The sequence below is a fragment of the Leuresthes tenuis genome, unplaced genomic scaffold (assembly GCF_036924035.1).
Source record: "Leuresthes tenuis unplaced genomic scaffold, fLeuTen1.0.hap1 SCAF_7, whole genome shotgun sequence".
NCBI lineage: Eukaryota > Metazoa > Chordata > Actinopteri > Atheriniformes > Atherinopsidae > Leuresthes > Leuresthes tenuis.
The window spans coordinates 3,636,891-3,662,363 of record NW_027325361.1 but is presented as its reverse complement, the minus strand read 5'-3'; the positions used below and the strand labels follow the sequence as shown (position 1 = coordinate 3,662,363).

At 45.5% G+C, this 25,473-nt stretch overlaps 1 protein-coding gene across 1 annotated transcript in view; it reads right to left on the bottom strand.

Moving 5' to 3' along the window:
• Window positions 1-25,473, bottom strand: part of exoc2 (exocyst complex component 2) — a 49,250-nt gene that overhangs the window by 1,673 nt on the left and 22,104 nt on the right. The window contains exons 7-23 of the mRNA XM_072388924.1: window positions 23,468-23,548; window positions 22,420-22,565; window positions 20,520-20,601; window positions 20,327-20,429; window positions 16,725-16,843; window positions 11,195-11,308; window positions 10,790-10,914; window positions 8,729-8,797; window positions 8,468-8,625; window positions 8,258-8,379; window positions 6,793-6,854; window positions 5,505-5,585; window positions 4,995-5,054; window positions 4,536-4,597; window positions 4,387-4,456; window positions 3,199-3,315; window positions 2,004-2,145 (exon numbers count right to left, since the gene is read on the bottom strand). Coding sequence (XP_072245025.1) covers window positions 2,004-2,145; window positions 3,199-3,315; window positions 4,387-4,456; window positions 4,536-4,597; window positions 4,995-5,054; window positions 5,505-5,585; window positions 6,793-6,854; window positions 8,258-8,379; window positions 8,468-8,625; window positions 8,729-8,797; window positions 10,790-10,914; window positions 11,195-11,308; window positions 16,725-16,843; window positions 20,327-20,429; window positions 20,520-20,601; window positions 22,420-22,565; window positions 23,468-23,548 — 1,713 coding nt within the window. The remainder of the gene's footprint in view (window positions 1-2,003; window positions 2,146-3,198; window positions 3,316-4,386; window positions 4,457-4,535; window positions 4,598-4,994; window positions 5,055-5,504; window positions 5,586-6,792; window positions 6,855-8,257; window positions 8,380-8,467; window positions 8,626-8,728; window positions 8,798-10,789; window positions 10,915-11,194; window positions 11,309-16,724; window positions 16,844-20,326; window positions 20,430-20,519; window positions 20,602-22,419; window positions 22,566-23,467; window positions 23,549-25,473) is intronic.

Sequence of the window (25,473 nt, the reverse complement as noted above, 5' to 3'; positions counted from 1 at the left end):
CGATGCCTCATGAGCTGGTTTGTGCTCAACTTAACAATCTTTTGAAGAGCTCATCTCAGTCTGAATCCGGCGTGTTGAAGCAGGGAAAAACCTGCGGGACAGCAGCCCTCGTCACTGCTCCGGAAGAACCAATCAGAGCATAGACTGGTGAAAAGACACTCAATCATTGATCATTCATTCAAAACCACTGATGTACAACAGCAGCAATGAAATGATAGAGATGATTCTGAAGGTTGTGCAGCTCATGGTTGTGTTAAATCCCTAAAAATCCCACTTTTGCATCGTTATGTATATTATATATTTCTATTTATGAGAACCTCACAGCATTTGCCGCTTTATAATCTTTTCTTTCTCTCAATAGAAACATTTTTATCGAATCACTGTCATGCTCTGTTGACGCAGCCTTAAATCGAGCTGCTGACATCATCAAAGTACAAGAAAAGTGGTAAAATTCGACTTCTTTTTGCAACAAGTGAAAGCTCCTCTTAAAAACACTTCCCTTTTCAAACCTGGAAGCCACATCAGTCTTTCTATAAAACAGTCTATGGTATCAGTCAATAAATAGAAGCTGGACATACCCTGGATGTGTAATAGAGAAAGAAGAAACAGTCAAAGAAATGATCCACTCCGTCTCTCCTCGCCAACGAGCCATTCAGAGTGTTTCAGCTTGTGTTTCTTTGCTTTTTTGCTTATTTTCTTGCATCTGATCGATGTGTTCAGCCTGCTTTTAGCAGACAGGACCTTAAAAACTAAGTGATCACAGACATTCGGGCCCAGAAACTGCCAATGTGGCACCTTCCCGCAGGTTTGAGGTCTCTGAACTCCGATTTGTGCCGTGACCGTCTTCCTTTGGCTCGTCATGCAGGGGAACCTGAAAGCAGTCACTGCTTAGTTTGCTTTGAGGAGCTTTGTGCAGCTTTAGAGCTACGTGGCAGTTTCCGTGCATTTCTGTGCATTTTGACAGTGATACCAAAACTCAGGAATCAAACTGACACTGGCCAACAAACAGGATAAAGAAAGGTTTCTATAGCCAATTCAAAACCACTCGAATAAGCTCAAAACCAAACAGAACTATCTTTGATTTCTGCTAATGAAGAGCATGGCGATTCTATCGTAATTCTGCATGTAAATGCAGTATTTAAAGGTGAATGGAAGGAGCTGATCCACATAATATTCAGCTGAAACACGCTCAGAGGAGAGCACTTAACTTCTGCTTCCTTATTGCTTCATTTGTTTTACTCCAACACTAAAAATAATGCAGAGAGAGCTGAAAGTGTGATCGTGAAAGGCATTTCTCATTGATTTTTCCTGCCAGGTTCACCGTGCTGCCTGGAAGTTTGAAATATAACATCTAGTAAACTCTTGACAGTGAAACAGCCAAATGTAGCAACAGAAAGAAAGTACTGAAACCAGATTGTTAATGCCTTGCAGCACCCCACACGCTCACATGAATCCCACACAAAAAAATGCAACAAGTGAAAGTATCATATCCTAGAACTGTGGTTTAGTGTCCAAAATGTTCCTCTTTCACATGCAGGCTGGAGGCAAACTCTCAGAGGCAAGAGCCAGGCTCAAAGTTTTGGTCAAGACGAGCTTTAAAGGCCGTCTGAAAATACAGTCGAACTCACACGTTGCTTCACATCCTGTGCGAAGGTAAACCACATATTCACATTTAAGTTTCACCTGTGTTTGGATGCATCTGGCGAGAGAAATGTCAAAGCAAACCCATGTGCACACATATCGCTGCACACCCACAGCTCAACACAAAGGCCATGAGAGCTTCAGCCGTGTTTACAGTAAGCCTTCAAAGAGGCGTACTTTAAACATGACACATGTGAACCACAACTGAGCAGATAAGCCCGGAGACGGAGAGTTCCCATCCGACGGGGCTGCTGCTGCTGGCCAACCGATGGCGTTACCGCGGTCAGTCAGCGGTTGCCTCGGGGGATTCCCCTCATGGTGCCGGCTTTCATCAACACGGGCCGAAGGGGAGGCGATCCTACCTGCAGGTGTGTGGCAGTCTCTCCAGTCAAAGTATCCAGCGTAGATGCCAGGTTCCAGGGAGCCTGCTATCGGGTCGGCTCGCCTCTCGATGTAGGCTTCGAAGAGTTTCCGGTCCAGCTGGCGTACAGCGTCCACGCTCACCTGTGAGGGCGAGGGAACGCGGGAGAGTAAAGACACGGCGTGATATGGACCATCAGACATGTCACAGCCTTGTTCTGCACACAACCGGCCGGACAGTAAACCGCTTTGTTGTTCACACCAGGTTTATTTGCACCAGGCCCGTCGTCACATGCTTTAGTCTGGTTCTGCTGGAGGTCACTTCCTGCTCCTCCTACCCGCCACCCGCTCCCAGGCTCAGGACGGGACGCTGAATCGAACAGAAGACTCTCAGGCCGCTTTGCAGCCATGATTTGAACTGGATCATTTGATTCAGTCAGACTGGTTTTCATTTATTTAACTTGTTAACTTTCTGTGTAAAGCTGGGATCGCTGACTGATGAACAGCTTGCAAACGCCATCAGAGGACCGTCGGGTAGCTGCCGTTTGCCATATAGATAAGAATAAAGTGTGTTTTATTGTACATCTCACAGCTCTTTGATAAATGCTTCTGATTCTGATTCTTTGCAGTATAAACAGATCAGAAACGGCTTCCTCCAGCCTTTGGGCTCTACATTTCCCATCGGCTGAAAACCTAAATGTGCCCTCAGCTGTGATGTGGCGGCGTTTTTGGACCCGTCTGGGACTCCGTGAGCCGGTTTTCTTTTCTGCGTTTGCTCTGCACACTTCACTGAGACGAAGCCGAGCGTCACAGCAGATGCACCAAGGGGGATTTTTAACTTTTGAAGATCAAGACAAAGCATCACTCATACGATGTTTTCTGCGTCTTCATGAGACTTGAATTGATCTTTCAAAGAAAGTGATGTTGAACAGCCTTTACTGGAAAGCCAACCAAACACTTCTTTGCTTTGTGATTCAGTCATTAGTCATTGTGAGCTGCTGTGTCTGCGTGAAAAAGAGAAAGGGGTGAAAATGTGGAACTGAGCTTGGTAGATAATGACATTTACTTGCTGAGAAGACAAACTGTCTGATCTGCTTTGTTGTTAATGACACCTCAGCACCCTCATCAAAGGCCCAGCTCCTTTTGCCTTTAGTCTTTACGTTTACTTACGGTAAATAAAGACTTTTTCATACTGACCCGAGTGATCTTCTCCGTCCCCGTGAAGCCGTGTTTCTCGAAGTGGTCAGCCAGGTTCAGGAAGGTGCGTCTCTCCAGATATTGGCAGTTACTGAGAATGATCAGCAGACGTTGCTCCTACAAACGCAAACATTTTACATTTAAACTCCTCAAACAACCCTTCGCATCGATCATCAAACACTTCCTTTGCCCGATTTTCCTAAAATGCAATGTGAATTTGGTGGAATGTAGCACAATGTGCACAAAACGAAAGCTTTAAAATCTGACAGAGGCACAGTTGTGTCAAAGATTCGTCCGATTTACTGAAGGTGTTCTCGCTTTTGGATTTCTGAACATGCAGCCTCTTACTTCCTGTTTTATTGCAGTTGGGAGCTGCACTTTTCTGGATAATTCATCAATAAATTCATCCATTTTAGCTGAGAAACGACAGTTTCTCGTCCAACTTTTTGTTGGGATCAGAGAGTTCCTGTCTTTATTACCAGCCTTATTTTTCTGATAATCTCTTCCTGTCTTTGCTTTGTCCTCAATCTCAAGCTCTTAAAAACAGGTGCAAACACAGAGTAAGAAAATGCAACCTCAGAGAAACTCAGATAACATGACGACAGAACGCTTAAGCCTATTTTCTCATAACCGCAGATGACGTCACCCGTGGCACTTTCTCAGACTCCAGGGCTTCAGACCAACAGACAAAAGCCTTCAGTGGGTGGAAGAAAATCGAGTAAAAGTTGTCAGGTATCATCCTTTGTTTATTCTACATGGTGGTTTCGAACTCTACGAACTCTACAGTTCAAATCATGAGCGACACCCGTCCAAACTCTGGCCATCCGCTCTCGGTGGAGCTTTGCTGCTCGAGTCCTGCTGCACACACTCTGGCTGGGGAAACCCCATCTGCACCTTGCTCCATTTCCCTTTACAAGAAGCACTCTGTACCCTCCTCTTCCTCCTCCTCCTCCTCCTCCTCAGTGCTTAACCCCCTTCACCAACATCTCAAACAAGTTACAGGAAATGAGGACATATCTGCTGCTTGTCCACAACCAGGAAACAGACTGATAACATGTTGTGGTTCAAATGAGAGAGACTTGTTTGTCTGGCATTGTCAGAGTGACAGCCCCAGCTCTGGTGACGGAGTTCATGGATTTTAACCCCAAACTGCTGAATGAAAACAACAAAAACAAACGCTGTGCTTACAGATGTTGGCCTGAAGTCCTCTTGGATGCAATTAAACCGATCTGGAGAGGACAAGTCCATTGAAATGTTGCTGCAAACACAGGATTAAAATCTTCTCAGAGTGGATCAGAACAATCACAGATTACATAAGAAATCATGAAAATACTTACTGAGATGCATCAAAGTCTCCATCTGCCTTCGTACTCAGGTGATCCAAACAGTTTGTAAAAACCTAATTTGAACACACGTGTCAGATATGTTGTTAAAAAACGTCACTGGGGCTCATTGTTTACACCTAAAATGCACCTTTACAGCGTAATACCGACACTCTTATATGATGTAGTGCGTGAGATGGAGCAAATAAAATGCTGGGGCCCATTTGTGTGGAACCCAAACAGTTTAGATCCAGAAGAAAAGCTGCAACATCATCAGTTTATGGTGCTGAAACATCTCATTTAAATGGTGGAAAAGTAAGAAAAAGTGCAGGAGCATCTCCTCAGTGAGGGTGAGAGATTTGAAGGTGGAGATGCTAATCTGCAGCACTGAACGAGTTCTCAGAAAAACACTAGAACAGAACAAAGTCTGCAGCTGTCTGGCAGGAGGGAAAGTCCTGCTTCCACACATCTCACCTTCATGATGCTCACACTGAGCTCTGCAGCTTGGTCCTGGACCTGATCCAACTGCAACACCTGAGAAAAAGACTCAGAGTTAAAAAGGATGCGCCACACAGCTGGATGATCTTCTGTTTGCCTCCACAGATTAAACTCATTACAGATCAATGCTCTGACGAAAGGTGCAAGTATTTAGCAACGAGAAGTAGTTCTTTAGTTCAATTCACTTCTGCAGTTCCTCTTTTTGCTCGATTTACCTTTAAAAGTAACAAGAAACGCCCCCAGTGGAGACAGTAGGAGGTTTATTAGATGGTTTTCACTCATCAAACTGCCCATGAACCCATGACATCTCCAACAGAGCCGCAGAGGTGCCTCTGCAGACCCGTCTGAGACACATTTACAGCTCAGCCGGAGCCGCGTCGGCCATAAAGTCAACAGAAAGGACTAAAACTACGATAGTTGCTCAACACTCTGACACCTCGGCAACAGTTCAATGGAAGCACTGATGCTGGCAGGTAAGGATCTTACATTGATTTCTCCCGGCTTGACGTCCAGGGGCTCTTTCAGTGACTGCAGCATCTGGACCATGCACTGCTCAAAGTAAGAAGGCTGCAAAAAACCAAGTGAGCACAGGTTAGAAACATGTGGCTGTCCCCCAAAGCCTCGTGGTGCGCTCTGCTTTTGGGGGGGTGGCAGACTTCCCTCAGGTCACGTGATGTCGCTGCCAGTGCATTTGTAATATAGTTAAAAATCACAGAAATTAATAAATCACCATCCTGACAGCTTCACTGAATTAACCCAATATTAGACGTGGCCACAGCATCATAACAGAGACACAGCATGTGCTGGTGGGTGGGGGATGTAGGCTGGGCCAGACTAACACATTCTGGCTGCAACTACACCCTGGAGTGGGTCTTTAAGCTTCCTTCGGTGTAGAAAGCCTTTGTGAATGGAAGGCGTCTGCAGGGCTGCAAAGCTAAAAATCCACAGTATTCTTCACTCAGTGCGGTTACATGTGGGGAATAAGATCGGATTAATGGCTAAATTACAATAAGATTCAGTTATTCAGCTCAAGTAACAAGCTTAATCTGACAAGAAATCAGATCAGATCGGGTTAAGACCCCGAGATAACTCGATGGATCGGATCGAGCGTTCTGCTCATGCTCCAGATTTTTTCCTGCGATCGTCACCCGGAAGTGGAAGGAGACGATATTCCTGTTGTTGTCGTCAGAAAGAAAGAAACAACGCGATGGAGAATGCGCCGTTGTGCATCGTCTGTGCCATAACCAGCTCATCACAGATGGAGAGGGACGCAGCTTCATCTCGCTCTGCGTTCACCATCTTTCTGAATGCCTGAGTTTGTTGTTGTTGGCGGTGAAGACGCCAACAGGAAGTGGCTCTATTAGCGATAGCTGAAATGGGGACAGCGCCACCTATCGTACCGGGGTATGACATGCTATGTGCCAGTGATTCCATTCATTCAGCGCCATATATCCAAGGATAATTACCCTCAGATAAGGAGCAGAACCCAACTGTAGCTGTAATCCAGTTAATCTCATCATGTGGACCCACTGATTGACTGGTCTACATCACGCTTAGCTTAGCACGCCATAAATGAAAAATTAGCACTTAAATTAAACTGTCAGAAGCTGACAAAAGATGCTGCAGCAATGTATAAGAAAAATGTGCTTTTTTTAATTTATTTTTTTTATTTAAAGCAGTGAAACTTATTGTAGTTAATCTAGTTAATCCCTTTAATTCACAAACTTGTACATTAGCATAATTTGAAGTGCTTGGTGCAATAAAACATCCTTACCAGACTGGTGATTCCCTCATTATCTACAACCCAGTCCTCCTTCTCAGCGAGCCTCTTGACATCTAAGAAGCACAAACATGAAGGAAAAAAGGAAAAATGACTTGCAACCACTCAACAGTTTACTTTACACACACAAAGTGATGGATTTGACTTTCACACTGGGTCCCTGCGAATGAACGCATGCAGAATTGAACTTGCAGAGAGTAAAAAAAAACTCAGACCACAATTTGTTGTGTGTGTGAATATGAGTGTCGGGGTAGGCGTGAGAGAGAGAGAGGGTGGTGGGGGGGGGGTTGTTGAGTGAAAACCAGTCACTCTTCTCAAAATGACCATACCACAAGTGAAACTGAACATGTCTGGTTTTGGTCTCATAACACTTTCTTCATTACAGTCCTGGAAGTTGTATTAGCTAAAAAGAGCCTGACCACCAAATGACCAATAAAGGAATCATGTACAAGTCGAGGCTTTATCAGAAATAACTAATCATGTAGTTCTTCTTCTATTAACATTTAACGAGTAATAAGAAAACATGTCAGCTGTGTGCTTTATGTCACGTGTGCAAACTCTCATCACTCCGTGCCTTTGGAGTCAGAGCAAAACCCCAGATAACATTTCTGGTCCTGTTGTACTTCCCTCAAAGTGATAATTTGCAACAGTTTTTAGGTCAGAAGTTTGGTTTCTGTCACACGTGTTAATACAACGACTTCATGGAGCTAAAAGCCACTCACAGCATGAAGTATGAAAGGTCTGAGATTAATCAAAAGCATGTGCAAATACAGACAGAATTTCCACTTAAAATTTAGGATGAATGGGAAAGCGTGACTGTGGAGGTGGAAAAAAACTGTTTCCTGCTCGTTTTGGCTAAAGCACTGAAGAAGAACACACATTTTAGTGGATTCCTGCCTATTCCTGTCCATTCTTTTGATGGCATGTAGTTTAGATTGTGCCCTGTTGAGAGCCTTTTTCCCATAGCTCTGAAATCTTCTAGAGACGCTCCTGAGGGGCTGCATGTGAGAGCTGTCTGAGACATTCACCCCCGACTTCACCAGCCAGGAAACTAGCAAAATGTCCAGACTAGCAGCAACGAGACAATGAGTGACTATAAAAGCAAACACTTCTGCACATTTTTGGCGAGCAAGTGTGTGTGCTGCTTTCTTCCGTTGGCCTGCGTGCTGCTTTCCACTCGTTTATCAATATGTAAATGTGTCCAACTATATGCGGCCTTGATTTAATAAGATAAAACAGCCATCTGCAAACCTCATCTGCTGCTCTGGATGTGCTGTAAAGACGTTTTCACAGCATACTGTTTGCATCACGCCCGGAGTCTAATATTTCCACACCAGTTTCAAGAAGAAAATATCCTAATTTTATGTACATGTGTGAACAGCAGCTGCAGGAAAAGTCCAGAAAATGCTTGCTGTTCATGTGAAATGATGCTCTGACGCTCAGTGAACCCCTTTCTCACCTTCTGCCGTATGCATCAGAGTCACCATGAGGCAGTGGACTCTCAGGTCCAGCAGCAGATCCTGGATCACCTGCAGCAAATCATTGGGGATCTCCAGAGCGGAAAGCGCCTCGTGACAACTCCTGAGTCCGAGACACAACAAAAAGTTGCAGAAAAATGGCGAGTTCACTCAATTTCAACGACACACAACAGCAGACTCGGCGTGAGAACCTGACGGTGTGGATGATTTGCGTCAGCCAGGCTCCGGTCAGCTCGGCCTTGTTGTCCCAGCCTCCGTAAAAACGCAGCTCCGCTTGGGGTAAGGTGGCGGGAAGCAGGGCGCCCCGAATGAGCTTCACAAGTAGACTGGTCAGCTCCTCAATCATTTTCTACAGAAACAGGCAAAGTATGTACAAAGTGGAAGCATGCATTTAGAAAAAGAGCGACAAGTAAAAGCTTGAATGTACATGAGAGAGTAACCAAGCCTCGTACTTTAAAGTCATTCTGTCTCTGTCTGGCGTTCTTCTTGGATTTTTCCACCTGGCCAGATTTCTCTCCAGTCTGCAGGAAAAGGCAGAGGAAATAAAGATAAAAATCCTCTGAAACTGTAAAAAATGTTTAATTATGATTAAAAAGGCATAACTGACACAACCCTCACAGAGTTTATTACATTTACCAAGTATTTAGGTGTAGTTTGGTGCCTAAAACACAGTGTAGACTTCCCCTGGAAGGGATATTTTGAGTTTTTTGAAGAGGTGTTGTGTGAATAGTCTAATTTGCAATAGCCAATTGTCTGCTATTCAAAGTCAGGCCACACAGGAGCATGTTGCTGTCCATCTAACTCAGGGATGTCCACATCCGGCCTTCGATGATATTGTTTTAAACTGCAAAAATTCCCTCTTCCGATAACTTCACATTTCTGTTATTCCATATAGACCGCTGTCAACTGAAGGTTTAAAAAGGTTCTGCTGTGGTTTCATGTACTTGGAAACCCTGACAGAAATGATGCATCTATCATACTGCGATAACATTATCTGCCGCTTCTCCAGGGGTCAGGTCGGGGGGGCAGCAGCTTTAACAGAGAACTGGCCACTTCCTCTTCCACTTCCAGCTCTTCCGGGGGGACCCCGAGGCGTTCCCAGGCCATAGTCTCTCCAACGTGTCCTGGGTCTTCCCCGGGGTCTCCTCCCAGTGGGACGGGCCCTGAACACCTCCCCAGGGAGGCGTCCAGGGGGCATCCTAACCAGATGCCACCTCATCTGACTCCTCTCAGTGTGGAGGAGCAGCGGTTCTACTCCGAGCCCCTCCCGGATGACTGAGCTTCTCACCCTATCTCTAAGGGAGGCCCAGACACCCTGCAGAGGAAACCCATTTCGGCCGCTTGTATTCGCGATCTTGTTCTTTCGGTCTCTCCCCACAGCTCGTGACCACAGGTGAGGATGGGAACGTAGATTGACCAGTAAATAGAGAGCTTCGCCTTCTGGCTCAGCTCCTTCTTCACAGCGACGGGTCGGTGCAGAGCCCGCAACACTGCAGACGCTGCACCGATCCGCCCCATTCGTCCCTCACTGTGAACAAGACCCCGAGATACTGGAACTCCTCCACTTGGGGAAGGATCTCATTCCCGACCCGGAGAGAGCATCCCCTAATTAAATATGCATATTTAAATGAGCCCTGCACCTGCGATTCCCCTCTCTGCACGATCAGAAAATTAAAAAAAAAGAATGAGTAAGACGGGAAAACAGAAGAACTTCACGGAAAGCGAGATGGAGGTGCTACTTTCTGAAGTGGAGGCGCGCAAAAATGTGCTCTTTGGGACGCCGTCCTCCGGCATAAGCGGTAAGAGGGGTGGGTGGGAGAGCGTGAGCGAGGCTGTCAATGCTGTGGGGTCTGACACAAGCAGAGGTGAAGAAGAAGAAGTGGCTGCCCACCGCCGAAGTGCGGCCAAAACAGGCGGGGGGACAGGAGAAGAGGGGCCCACCCTGCTCCCTCAGGGGTGGTGGGTGACTCTGATTAAAGGTAAATACCTGTTTTTGCGTAACTCACAGCAAACGTGTTCATACAGTAACTCATGTGCAGAAGTGGGGAAAAGGTGAGGCTGATTAAGACATTTAACACTTTACACGCGGAGTTATTAACATTTGCACACAGAGACGATCAGAGGCTTGTTAGAAGGATCTTAAGCTGTAGTTTCACCAGCAAAAAACAGCAAGTTACCAACTTTAACCACTGACTAGTAATGATATTATGAAGACAGGACAGAAATAGGGGGCGCACATGCTCAATGAATGTCACGGGGAATAATATTAGGATAGTTACACGAATAAAGTTGCATTAGAAAAGTGCGTACGGCAGCCATGAAGTTGGCGTGAGGCACCGCACATTTCCACGGTCATGTGGCCAACGCCACTTTCTTTGTACATGAGGCTCCTGGTGTTTTCACATGGGGGGGTGTGGTTTGTTGAAGGAGCATCACAAACACCAGCTCAAGTCTAAATGGATGACTTCGGCTAACCGACTCTTTAATAAAGCTAAATAAGCTGAAATATTTACCTCGCTAAAAAGACTTCCGTTAACATAAGAGATCCAAAGCTTCCAGAAGTTGGGCAGCTGACCGATCACCACGTCCGAAAGCTTCTCTACAAACTGCACCTTCTGTGGCGTTTCAAATCCACAAGCTGGAACAGAGATTTACACAGATCAGCACAGAGCAGCTTTTTGGCTAAACATGCAGCACAAAGCAGGAGATGGAGGGACTTGAACCTATATCAATGAAGTGTTTTACTTCTGGCGCACAAAGCTTGAATCGAGCTTTCTGTGGAGACTGTAACTGTACAGGCTGTTATGAGAAGATTCCGATAAGCGCCTCCCATTACAGAAAGTGTAACAAACACAAACAAGTGCACACCCAGAGACAGGGAAGCCCCTCTTCAGCACCGTGTGTGTGGGTGAACTCACTGCTGGGTCGCGGTGATCGTAGGCTGCCCCCTCGCTTCAGAGGCACGGCGTGGCTGAGCCTGCCGAGGGCCGACGCTCGGGCTTCCCCCTCCAGGTCCAGAGCTCCAGCCCCCACTGACGGACAAGAAGAGCATGAGCGGGAGGGAGGACAGAGAAACACATACTTCACATATCAAATAATCAAATCAGCCATTTTCATAATTCCACATTCCTGAATAAGCTCAGCAGGCTTTCACACCAAACAATCTTCCCTCGGCGTTCTTGGACTTTCTTTATTTGTGTTCTGATCCATCTCTGCCCCGACCCACAGCTGAGAGAATGTCCCGTTGTTTGCAGGGCGAGGAAACAGAGCGTTGGGCTTTGTGTGTGCAGGGGTGAAGCGGGTTTACAACTCCACCTGACAGCACTCTTCCACTAGATGGCACCAGGAAGCCACGCAAGAGCACCGCATGGCCGAGCCTTGCAACCTCTTATCTCGGCAAACGGGATAAATTCAGTGCAATTAATCCGTAAAATGAGTTAATTGTAACAGCGGGGTGAAAGTTGACAAACAAGAATGAAAGTGAAACGCCGCAGAGCCAAGGTGGGAGCAAAATTGCTACAATGAAAATGAAACTTAAAGATTAGTTCGTGCAACACTGCAAAACGCCCACATGGAGTTTGTCTAAACCAAGGTAGACGGATGGCCACATTTCCAAAACATGTGTCTGACACACACAGAGAAAAGCGTTCTGGTGAGTCACAGCCTGAATGTGGTGTGTAAGCAAGTGTTGTGAAATCCCCAAGCTGAGGAGCGAGTGTGGTTCAGACGGCCGTGCATACGACACACACCAGGCAAGAAAATGGAAGGAAATTCTCAATTGAGTCAGAGCTTTTCTCACGCACACACACACGTGTGAGAGAGGCTGTTTCTGAGATGTTTTCCTGCCTTCTTACAGGGATGAGAGCTGCTGTTGATCCAGGTGTCAGCTGAACCCCCAACGTCCCCAGAACATACGAGTGAGTGTGCGATATTTTAGGTGTAAAGTACTGTGTAATAGGCCAGAGCCGCCCCTCCACCCTCCTCCTTTTCCTTATTTTTATGCATGCAAGCAGTCAGACTTTCTTGTAACATTTAAAAGTGGTCTTGAGCAATAGTTCTCCAGACTTTCTGAAGGTTTTCCAGAGTTTTTCTTCAGACATTTGCTGCTTTTTCACTCATTTTCAGTCCAGTTCTTGTGCCAGACCACTTAACTCTGACCTATGAACCATTCAGGCAGAAAAAAGGCTCCTAACTCAAGGGATGAACCAGTGTTGTGTCGACACAGAACAGACAACTTAGCAAAGAAGCCATTTTAAACTGGATCTTTAGGCACTTTGTTACCAGCAGCCTGTCACAAAGACACATCATTTGTTCCCATTTCTTTAGCTGCATCTATGAAAAACAGCAAAGAAAACACAGTTTGACAGACAGAAAATAGGATTTCTGCAGCAACAAGGTGATTCCCAAAGAGCTATTAGCTGAAAACTTGGCATATCTCACCATGGTGTGCAGTGTGTCCTTAAAACATTTGAGGAAACTGGACAAGTGGAGGACAAAAGAAGAAGTGTCAGGCCTAAAAAACTATCTACAGCAGATGAACAGGATCTGAAAGTGATGTCCTTAAGAAAGAGGAAAAAATCCAGCTGTGACCTGACAGGACCTGAGAGATGCATCTGGACCTTCAGCTGATCCATCTACTGTTGGCCCAAGCCTCATCAGAATTGGTCTCCATGGAAGGGTGGCTGTCAAGAAGCCGTTCTTAAGGAAGGGAAACAGGGAGAAAAGGCTGAGCTGTGCCAAATGACACAAGAAGTGGACTGAAAATCAGTGGCAACAGGTCTTATGGAGGGATGAATCCTCCCCAGAGCCCGGACCTCAACATTATTGAAGCAGTGTGGGATCATCTGACAGAGAACGGAACAAAAGGCAGCCCACATCCAAAGAAGAGCTTTGGGATGTCCTTCAAGAAGCCTGGAGAACTATTCCTGAAGACTCCTTAAAGAAATGACAGAAAGCTCGTCTCAGAGGGTTCAGGCTGTGTTGGAGAATAAAGGAGCTCAGACCAAATATTCACTTTAGAGCTCATTAGAACTGAACAAACCCTGTTTTTTGCCTTATTTACTGTATTTACATTTATGTTTGCACACGTTTCCATGATTTGCTGCACCTATTTACTGTTTTCCTGGAAATGTAAAGAAGAAATGAGGAGCAGCTCAAGGATTTCTGTACAAGCCTGCATTTAGTATTCTGTTGAAGATATTCAGATCCTGCAGAAGAGGTTAAAATGTAGAAACCTCTGCATGTGGGACCTGTGCACACTTCCTCATTGGGTCTGAGGCTGTGGTCGCTGATGCCCTGCAAAGAACGTAAAGACCCTGAACTTTCCTGACTTTCAGAAGAAGTCAAAGTTGAAAAGAGAAATCGCGTGACGTGCCAATATCTTTCTGATTACTGTGTTTAATAATCACAGCTTTTCCCCCGGAGTAATAACGGCGAAGCCCAAACATCACAAGCACACCTCTCACAGATAAACGTGAGAATCCCTCTAAATGTTCACCGGTAAACCTATTTCTCAACAAAAAGTGTCCTGCTAAGTGTATTGACTTTGGCAGAAGAAGTGCAGCTCAGGAAACAAGAGTATTGCGATTTATAATTGGCTGAGGCAGAGTCAGATTGCAACATCGGGGCACGATGGGAGTATTTAGACATACGGAAGCAACTTGTTCGGCCATGCTTCCTTTGGGCTGTTGGTACAAAAAAGATAGATGGCTCCATTTCATGTTTAAGACCGTTCATGGGGTAATTAATGGAGTCATAACTACGCCAGAACGGCCTCTGGCCTCATATTCCTGATGGGGAAGCACACAATTTGGGGAAAATGATTCTAGTTATTGCAGATATAGCTGACCCATCACAGGAGAACAATCTGTGCCACGTGTAATGAGCATAAAAGATGTCTTCTGAGTACAGAAAGCTGTTCGCTGTGGGAGTAAGCTGCCAGCAGAGGGGATGGGGGGGGGGTAAAGGTTGGAGGGAAGGGGAGGAAGAGTCAGGTCAGTGGAATGCAGTGGATGTAGTTCTGCGATGATGGCTGTTCACACACCGCCTGGGTGGAGAGATGTTGCAGGAGGCACAGGTTTCACAGCTGGGCCAGAGGTGAGCAGCGTGGAAAGGGGACGGCCAATAGCTACCAGGTGTGTGTGTGTGTGTTTGAGGGTAAGAGTGTGTAAGACAGCTGTGGTAAAGGAGAAGAAAACCCAGAAGATTCCTTTAAACCTTTCTGTTACGTGTGCACGTTATTTCCTTTGTGTATGTGACGTCTGTCCTCACCAGAGCAGTGACAGCATTTGTTTAAACATCTAAATATATCCCGTGGAGCTCTTCACCAGTGGGGGTGTTGATGACCGTCCATTTGTTTTAAAATGCGAGCTCCACTCCCACCCGAACCAGGCCTCCACAAACATTACTGGGCTGCGAGTTGCTTTTGGCGAAGTGGCTCCGGTCAGAGTTCCAGGTCACGACCACCTGCTGAAACGCGCTTTTTCAAAAGATTAACTCATACAAAACAGCAAAAAAACCCAAAAAACTGTCGTGCGCTGACATCAGTGTCACGTCTTTCCGTGACACGGGACGATAGCTCGAACAGTTGGTTTGTTTTCCTTCACAGCTGGTGACACTTTCATGGCTCTACCTGCGCTGAGGTGAGTCAGGCAGCGAAAACCATCACATGTGGGCGTAAACAGCGACGTCTCTGCAGCGTCCAACGCACAGCAGGGACAACTGCTGTTTATTTACCGTCGATTTAAAGCCTGCGACCAACGAATTTAGCGCTATGACCACACTTTCCTCCTCTGAACGCTTCACCTGGAAGACACTTTGGATCCTCGAACAAACGGTGAAGTCGTCTCTGTGTCACCGTCTGCAGGGGAAGATGAAGCCGTGCACAGCTGTGCAGAGTTAGCCGTGCTCTACACGCCACGTCACGGGAAAACACCACAAGAATTCAAGCTTTTCGCCATCCAAGCTTAACCTCGCTGGTCTCTTTGAAACAAAACCAAAAAAACTCGGCCATTCGGGCACGTAAACGCGCTCCATGTGACCACAATCCTGAAAGCCCACATCAACCCGAAAAAGCCCGACTTTCAAACATGATACGTTTACAGAAACGCACGTCACATGATTCAAGCTAATTTCTTCATGCTATCCGACTTAGCGAGCCGGACACGAATGACGCAGGTTTCACTGCAAGCTGTGCCTTCTGTAAACCTTCAAAGAAAAAGAACTGCTTCTACGCTCAGTTGTGTTTATTTATGAATGATCTACCTTTTTATTTCACTCACATGTGAGCTCATAGTTTTTGTCATAACCACACAAAAGTATGAGCAAATGGACCGAGGTGGATTACATTACCCTGACAGCAGAGACCACAAGTCATGTTCCACCTGCTTGAAAACCACATTTGGCTCCTTTTGAACAACATTTCCTCTAAACTCGACCAAGTGGTCTTTGTTTTATGTGCAGTCGGTCCTTGGTGCGTTAGAACAGTTCAACGACTGATCACTCAAATCAATACGCCTGGCTTTTAACAAGCAGATGGTTTCATTTTAGAGGACACTGACAAATGATTGAGAAATGTTTGTTCTAAGTTTGAGGACTTTGTCTGCGCCGTGTTTATACATATGGTGTCAGAATTATAATGCATACAGATTACTGTTTGGATCTAAAGTTTATATTAAATCACTTCAAACTGCATTTTATGTTTTTAAGTAAATAAAGTAGCTCTCAATGGGCACTGGCGGGTAAGCGTTTGAGCACATTTGAGTTCTGCACATGATATCTCGACCACATGTGATTTCAGATTCACTTTGTTACAAGTGGCTGTGCTGAGGAATGCATGTGTGAAGTGAGAAGGGGCCATCACTGACATGATAATCATGATATTTAATGTGGGGAGGCAGAGGGAAAACCAAAGCCCTCGATCCATCAAGCCCGAGCCCTGGAAATCGCTGTTACCCTTAGCATTAGACATGTTTACGTTCCAACCGCACAATGTGAAGCAGCCCCCTCATTCGCAGTGTGCTCGTGCACGGATGTGTCTAAAGTGTGGTCGGATCGCTCGTCTTCCTGAGTGGATGGTTTCACATCCACATTTTTCTGCTGGCTGATTTAACAGAGGAACAGCTTAATTGGGGTTAATTGTTCCAATCCATCTGTGGAGCTGTGTGTGAGTGAGAAAGATAGTGTGTGTGTGTGTGTGTGTGTGTGTGTGTGTGCGGTAACACGTCAAGCCCTGAAACTCAAATCCAAAGCCAGCGCTCCTTCGCTTTCATCTTATTCATACATTCATGAAAAAATAAACATACAGGCCTCAAACAGAACAGGCAGGGGAGGGCGGTGACTGAGCGGGGAATGTGGGCAGAGGGCTGGTGAATTTCTCTTCCCTCAACTAACACCAGGCTCATATGGCAAAGACCGACTTTGTGTGTCAGCTCAGATCTCGTCAGTCACCTCTGTGGCCAGTGAGGAACTCGTCTCTGCAGTTTTGCATCAGCTGCAGGATCCACTTGTGCTGAGCGTCGATGCACTGCCACGCCGGGTCACCTGGAGCGTGGAGGTCAGACAGATACCTGCGCAACACACAAACACACGTGTCACAAACAAATCTGGGGCCTTGTGTACAGAATGAGCACATGCACACGTATGCCAGCCCCCCTGTACGGTTTGCCATGTGTAAAAATGTCTGGAGCAGGGGTGAAAATGTGCTCACAAACTCTTTAAAAAATCCCAATCATGGAAACAGATGCACAACGAGCCCGGCAAGCTGTAAGGTTTCAGTTCAACATCAGAAAGCTGGCATCGGTTACCCCAGCCCTGGAGGCAAATGCTTTTTCATCCACAATAGCCATAACGTGACCTGCTGAGTGCTTCTGAAAATCTCCCCACAGCCGACGGAGACAGCAGGCGTGGAGCACAGCTCCACCTCTCCAGGAAAGGAAACCCCCCCCCCCCGACAAATGCAGCTGCCACAGTGTGTCGTTAGGATGTGATGAAAAGAATTAAAAAAGAAATAAATAATTGGTAGGCTTAACATCATTCCTCTTTCATAGGATATTAATAATTCAGATAAAAGATCAGCGTTCCTCCACAGTCACTCAGTCAGGGGTCGGGAAGCAGGGGCTTAAAGGGGAACTCCGGTATTTTTAAACCTTATTTCTGGCATGAAATACGTTCATCTACTCACAGAGAACAGTTTGGTGAAAGTCGGCGTCCTTCGGAAGATATTTAGATAACTGGAGATCCATATAACGGAGTGAACGGGGCTTAGAGGATGCAGCCTCTAAATAAGGCATTATCTGTCTTTATTTCACCAATACTTTAAGAAGAATGAATGAATGAACGTGTGCTATAGCTCTGTTAGCTCATAGCTGCTGTTATGTGGCTACTTGCAGCTATAGGAGAGCTAACGGAGGGATTTCTACTCAGGCACTCTACTGGGACCACTTCATCCACACGCCCCCCTGCAGCACAGCTTATTCACTCCGTGCTCTGTGACAGTCAGCTAACTTCACACAGAGTTTGCTGCTGATAGTTTAGTGCAACATGGCAGGATATTTATCAGATTTTGACAATGGGAACGATGACTTTGAGTAAGATGGACGTTCTTACCGGAGTGAATGAGCTGTGCTGCAGCCATTTCCCTTTTAAAGGCATTGTTTTTAAGTTTCCACACACCCCTCACGTTGTAACTTTGTGACGAGTGTGTAGAAATCCCTCCGTTAGCTCTCCTATAGCTGCAAGTAGCCACATAACAGCAGCTATGAGCTAACAGAGCTATAGCACACGTTCATTCATTCATTCGTCTTAAAGAATTGGTGAAATAAAGACAGATAATGCCTTATTTAGAGGCTGCATCGTCTAAGCCCCGTTCACTCCGTTATATGGATCTCCAGTTATCTAAATATCTTCTGAAGGACGCCAACTTTCACCAAACTGTTCTCGGTGAGTAGATGAACGTATTTCATGCCAGAAATAAGGTCTAGGTTTAAAAATACCGGAGTTCTCCTTTAACACTCATTTTTAGACGCTTCTCCACTGAATGTGGAAGTATCTGCAGGTATCCTGTTTCTAAAGGCATTCAACAAATCTTTCCAAGTGCGCGATGAAAACTAGTTCAAGTAGTCCACAGCCAAAGTTTTCCAGCATCACTTTGTCTGTTTGCACCGTAACATAAGCACAGACTAAAAACCACAGCAGAAACACACTCACACTGAAATTAAAGCTAAACATTTCAAGCCACGATGTATAAATTTAGTTGCAACTCCGGTGCTCCAAGCGGTAGCAACTAAACAGACCGAGGGTAGGATGGAGCAGTGAAAAAACTCCATCTTTTCTGAACCAGGTTGGGAAGATGAGCAAAGACCAACCTGTGCACTATAAGTCTAAGTCTTTTCCACTTGTCTAAAGTGGAAATGAAAAGGCACTAAAGGCCCCTCAAACTCACCCTCCTGACCTCATCTGTTTCCACGTGAATCACAGCTAAAAACACTGAAGAAATAAAATAAAAGCGTCACTTTGAAGAAGTAAATCTATTCTATAGTAAAGCTCTTTCTTTCATAAAGGAGTGTTCGGTGTTTTCTGTACCAAAGGACACGATAAAGGAAGCATTTAAGCTATTTTTCTTTGGCATTTGGAGACTTCAGTTCAACACCAAACACACAGCGTGTTTGCTTTTTCAGGGAACTTTCTAAATTCAAAATGTGCCAAAGCTGGCGGGAGTTAATGGGCAATAAGAGGTCAAACGAGGTCACACAAACACAATAAAACACACCGAAGAGAAAGTTAACTCTCAAGAACAGCAGCCTTAAACACTTTACCAGATGAATGTTCCTGGTCGACAGAGTATTTATTCTCAGATGTTCAGCAGATGAAAAAGCAGATTCATCTAATTCCAGGGAAGCTGGTGAGTTATAAACTGAGTAAACCTGGCATCTTACTTCTTAGAATCTTTTCATAAATAAGGTAATGATGAGGGAAAGGACAGCATATCATCAGAATCACTCAGTTTCTTTCCTTCCAAATAAGAGAAAATCAAACCTTTATAACTTTATAACCTTTGAGACTTTATAATCGATCCAAACCCTGAGATTCTCTGATAAAAGCTTTTAAACCATAACAGAAACGCATGGTGTTCGAAACAGAAGAAGCACGTGTAAAATGTTGTGTTGTCGGCATAGAGGCCTGCTCTTGTTCTCATCTCCTCCCTCAAGTTCTGGCATCAAACTATTAGAAATTGAACATCTGAGGCTGCAAAGAGAGAGCTGCTTGTGTTATTTATGCGCACGGATCAGGTATCACAGAGATTTTTGAGGATCTGATGTCCTCAAACAGTCAGACCGGTTTTTCATCCCAGTAATCACAATCCGTCTCCAAGGAGTTTATTTCCTGGACATCATTTTGGTGTCCTTTGGGATATCAGATGATTCCTGCGCTAAGCTGTGGCCTGGCTTCCTCTGCGATCATCCAATAAACCAGCTGCCCTTTGTTTCTCATTAGGTGGCATCTTTCAAAAGATTCAGCAAAGACCCACATGGACCAAACATGCACACACAAATGGACGCCGCTCCCACCCGCCATGCGAAGAGTAAACAGGAGCTGAGTGGGCGTTCAGAGCTGTGCCTAATGCACCGGGATGAAAGATGTTGCCATGTGGTTGAGAGCTGGTCTCTGTGATCCTGACAGGTTGGTCTTAACAATAATAAATCGGTAGAAACCACAAGTATGAACGGACAGATGGATGGAGGGAAAAAGGAGGGATAGAAAGGCAAGGGACAGAAGAAAATATATAACTAAAACAAGAGAGCCACATAACAGAAAGATGAGAGGATCTGTGAACAGAAGAAAAGTGAGAGGCGAAAAAAAAACTGCGGATGGAGGTTGAAGTTTTGGTAAACAATGACATAAACAGACATAAAACAAACCAAAAGCAGCGCAATGACAGAGTCCAAGAGATTTCTCATGACTTTCTATTTGATTTTTCGAGGCTGTATGATGCATGAAGGCGAAGCCTTTGAGGACACACAGACAGATGAAGCCAAACAGGGAATATAAACCTGATGTATCTCTTCTGGTCGTGGAGGGTCGACGGTGTCTGCAGCAGCTTCTCCAACAGGAGGCTTCTCAGGGCTCCGATCCTCGTCTCAACCTCAGTGTAAACTGCAGCACAGAGGAGCAAAAGTGTCTGAGGAGCAGAAAATAAACCCCGTTTGAGCTTTTATCGGGCTGAAAAACTCAAAATCCATTTACCTTTTTTGAAAACCGGAACTTCCGTATTCCCAAACAGAGATTTGGCTTTCTCGTAGTCATTGATCACCACATCGTAATCTCCCTGCAAGGAAACATCAGTTGGGTTAATTGTGCACTATTTCTTTTAAGTCATCAATCATGACACACGCTGTGTATTTAAGCCTCTCTAGCCCCACCCTCTGGTCGACAGTCGGCCAAGCCGTGCCTCAAAACAAATATACAGCACAAACTGGGGAGAGACGAGCATGAAGCAATGCTACAGTAAATGAAAAAGAGTTGAAACTTTGACGTGAAAGTGTATATTTGCAAAGCGCTGCGTCTTTAAAGCAGGTTCAGAACATCAGACTCTCCCTAAAGGTGGGAAAAAGTCCACGAGTCAGGAGAATATTTACCAACTGAAGCTTACAAACGTGTAATAAGACCTTCACTACAAGCTTTAATCAACTGCTTCATGGAGGACTTTGGAAAGCCGAGTCACTGAGACTAAAGTCACTAAAATAAAGAAGCTGCAGACAGGCTGTTGTTGTTTGATGCATTTTCCTGCATTTATGCGTTAGCAGCATCAATAAGACCAAGCAAAACTCCATGAGATGCCAGAAGGTTTTATGTTTAGTCTGCTCGGTTTTGTTTATTTTCCCCTTCCTTCAGTTTTAAATATAGATTTTGTGCATGTAACAGGAAAATTCTCTGATTCTCTCCCAGAAGAGACATCGCTTCTGAGCAGCTTCTAATATATCCTTTGTGGCGCAGAAACATCTCCACGAAACACCTTCGCACAAACAAAAGACATCGCAGTTTGTGATCAACCGAGTGACCAATCAGCAGACCGGGACTCTATAGAGGAGTGGCTTAAAGGGGAAGTTCGTTTTTTTTTTTAAACCTAGACCTTATTTCTGGCATGAAATACGTTCATCTACTCACTGAGAACAGTTTGGTGAAAGTCGGCGTCCTTCAGAAGATATTTAGATAACTGGAGATCCATATAACGGAGTGAACGGGGCTTAGAGGATGCAGCCTCTAAATAAGGCATCATCTGTCTTTATTTCACCAATACTTTAAGAAGAATGAATGAACGAACGTGTGCTATAGCTCTGTTAGCTCATAGCTGCTGTGTTGTTGTTATTGGCGGCTATCAGGGGGCTTATAAAGGGCTTTCTACACACTTGTCGACTGGGATGATGTCATCGACACGCCCCCCTGCAGCACAGCTTATTCACTCCGGTAAGAATGTCCATCTTACTCAAAGTCGTCGTCCACGTGGTCAAAATCTGATAAATATCCTGCCATGTTGCACTAAACTATCAGCAGCAAACTCTGTGTGAAGTTAGCCGACTGTCACAGAGCACGGAGTGAATAAACTGTGCTGCAGGGGGGCGTGTGGATGAAGTGGTCCCAGTAGTGTGCCTGTGTAGAAATCCCTCCGTTAGCTCTCCTATAGCTGCAAGTAGCCACATAACAGCAGCTATGAGCTAACAGAGCTATAGCACACGTTCATTCATTCATTCTTCTTAAAGTATTGGTGAAATAAAGACAGATAATGCCTTATTTAGAGGCTGCATCCTCTAAGCCCCGTTCACTCCATTATATGGATCTCGAGGAATCTAAATATCTTCTGAAGGACGCCGACTTTCACCAAACCGTTATGATAAGTAGATCATGCCAGAAATAAGGTCCAGGTTTAAAAAAAAACCTTTAAAGAGACAGGAAGCTCACTTCGAGCATTTTCAACAACGGAGACCAGATGTGTAGCAAAAAAGTACGAAAAATAATGTGATTTTTGTTCATCAGAGCCTGTGAACTCATTCTCATGGCCTCCCAAACTGTAACTGTGCAACAATCAAACGACACGCAGCTTATCAGAGCATGCTGCACTGATTTAGCATCAGCGCTAATTAGGCACCTTCTGGATATTGCGTTCTATGTTGAGTGGCAGGTTGAAGAGAAACTTGAAACGTTGCAGGACGTTGAGTGCATTGCGTGTGGAGTCAGCTTTGTCTTTCCGTCCCAAGACCTCCTGGAAGAGAGTATCTGCAGTATCGCTCGCTCCTGCGAGAAAAAGACAGTGAGAAAATGTTGGAGTGAGAGTGAAAGAGGCAGGAGAAAATGAGAAACTGGGATACTATATAAATAAATGTTGATACCACATTTCCCCCTTATTGCCGGTCTCTGGTTTTCTTCCTGCTCTGGACGGTATTTGACACAAAGAGAAGAGCAGGAGTGGAGACTAAGTTGCTAAGGAGAAAGTGACATCTATCTTTAAGTCAGCCTGCTCGGTGGGACTTTTGCACAGCTAACTGGCTTTGTGGGTGGTCACGGATGTGCCGTCAGATAGAAAAAAAACAAAGATCCTATAATCAAAACAGAACCCCACCCCCATAACAAAATCCTTGAAGGAAAAACAGCACAAGACCGAACGGAGGAATATTTAACATTTTTCACTCACCAATCTGACTTGTCATGGAGCTGACATTTCACAAGGTCATTCTGTGATTGGCTGGCTGGCGTTGTGCGTTTGATGCATGGGTTTCGGGGGTGAACAGAGGCCCAGGCCTGCTGGGCCATGGGCCCTCAAGTCTGGATTGGTAGGGATGAAAGCTATGTCCGGCTGGGAGATTTATTTACTCTACACTTCGGGAAAAGGGCCGGCTTATTGACCCTCCATTAGAGTAGTCACAGTATCGTGTATGACATACAAGAGTGGGCACACGGTTCTGCAGGGGAATCTGCTTGTTAAAGGCAGGAAGACCCCCAGAGCAGATGTTTGTGGCCTGCAGTGACTGTGCATCAGCGTCTGTTATAACTGCTAAACATGGATGCTGCAGATCACAAGCCCCCCTTTTACCATTTAAAGCTTGATATTAATTCAGCTGGACACATGATGTTGTTGTAGAAACAATACCAAATAATTTGTATTAACTATACCTATAATAACTGGACAAGATGCTTACGGTTGAGGATGTTTTCCAGTCGCTGGGTCATCGATCCCTCCACCTTCTCCGTGCCATCGGACTCCAGCCTCTGGTGGATAGCTGGAACAACAAGTCGGTATAATTCAGATTACACTCGAACAGACAAAACACCTCAAAATAAAACCAAATCACATTTCGAGCTGAAGCACTTATGGGGATATGACATGTGAAAGTGAGTAACCAGTCGCCAAAGATGGGAACATTTCTGGTTTCAGGAACTGAAGGTAAAACAATAAACAGGCTGTGGTCGATGGGAGATAACCTCGCTGGTCCTCCAACCACAGACGCTGCTGCTGAGCCCACTCCCTCCAGTGCCTGTTCCCACACAACAAGGACACGACCCCGTCCCAGACACCACTGCACCGGAGCAGCCCACCGAACCAAAGCCATTAACGGCACAGTTTAGCAGTCTCGGTGCATTTGAAGCCCTTTGACCCGGAGGTAACATGAATCTAAAATGTTTTAATTGTCTGAAAAATAACATTTGGAAAAGCAAGGCTGGAGGTCTAGATGCCAAAAATGACTGCTGCCGAGGGGGAAAGTGGGGGGGGCAGGAACTCTGATGGCTTCTATCCATCACTTAGCATGAAGAGCTTTACGCGGGAGAGGGAATTTGAAAAGAGGGAACGAGGGGGAAAAAACAGAGAAAGAGGGAGAGTGAGTGGTGGGGCTGCCCCAGTGAATAAATAAATGGTGTGCAGTGGTGGGCAGCTGGGTGCTGAGAGCTGCAGTGTGGGTTTATTGACAGAGTGAAAGAGAGGTGGAGAGGGTTTAGAAGACCCTCTTATGCAAACTTGTGAAGCGAGGAACTATGCAACAAGGACGCTCTTCTTCTACAGAAAGAAGGTGAGACAAAGGAGAAGAAGAAGACGACGCGTTCAGTTTCTTTCTCCGTTCTAATCGTGTCTTCCTTCCACAACAGTCTTTCTTTTATTAAATCTGGCTGCTGGTCTGACAGCAGAGGGAGCGGGAGGCAAAGTGAAGAGGGGGGGGGGGGTTCTGTAAATAAATACGTGGGTCCATTCTGCCAGACAGAAGCCTGAAGGCAGACGGGTATTCTTAAAAAACACGCCGCTGCCCATCAGTGCGGACGTCACCGGCTTCCAGGACTGACCAACGAGGCAAGATGCGGGTCAGGGAGAAAGCCCACAGACGTGGGAGTGTGCAGAAGAGCACTGACACACAAAGGAAGACGCACACTGCAGGTCTGCTTCATGTCTGCACCCCCCCCCCCGCTTGCCCTGCTGCCAGCTGTGTGTCCTCTGCGTCTGTCACACACTGAGGGGCTGGTGACGTCACAGTTAAGCTAAACATCAGGTCAGGGTCCGGATAACACACCAAGCCAGGACCTGAGGAAGAGCTGCGGCTCCCGCTTCACTTCCTGGAACCGTTGAGGGGAAAAAGAATAAGAATAAAAATACAGTGTCCCTGCTTTCTAAAGCTGGAGATGTTTTGACTCCTGCTGAGGCTGGGGACTCGGGGAATAGGCCCTGGGAATCTTTCATTTTTGGAACACGGTAGCCGTTCCGTTTCCTGCATCACTGGGAGACTTCCTTTTCACACAACAATGAAAAACCTCAAATTTCAACATTTTAGCAGCAACAAGCCTCTGCTTCCCAGCAGACTGTCACTCATTCAGTCAGCCAGTGTGTGCATGGCTCCATTTGCCGGCGCGGTCCACGGGGCCAAAGCCTTCCAACTCTTTCACCAGCTTGTGGAGGTTCACATGAGCGGTTTACAGAAGCATTTCTATTACTGAGTGAAAGAAAAGAAAGCATTTACCACACAAATAAAATACTGAGCTATCGAAAGAAATGTGATAGCACCACATCCAGCAAAAACAACTCAAAGTGTTTGGAAAATGTGACCATGACTGTAAAATACAGCCGACGTGAGGCGCTGAACTCCATAAAAGTGCATCAAAAATGTAGATTTGGACATAAAATAATAAAAAACACGTCCAACCCTGACAATTTGTTTGCCTA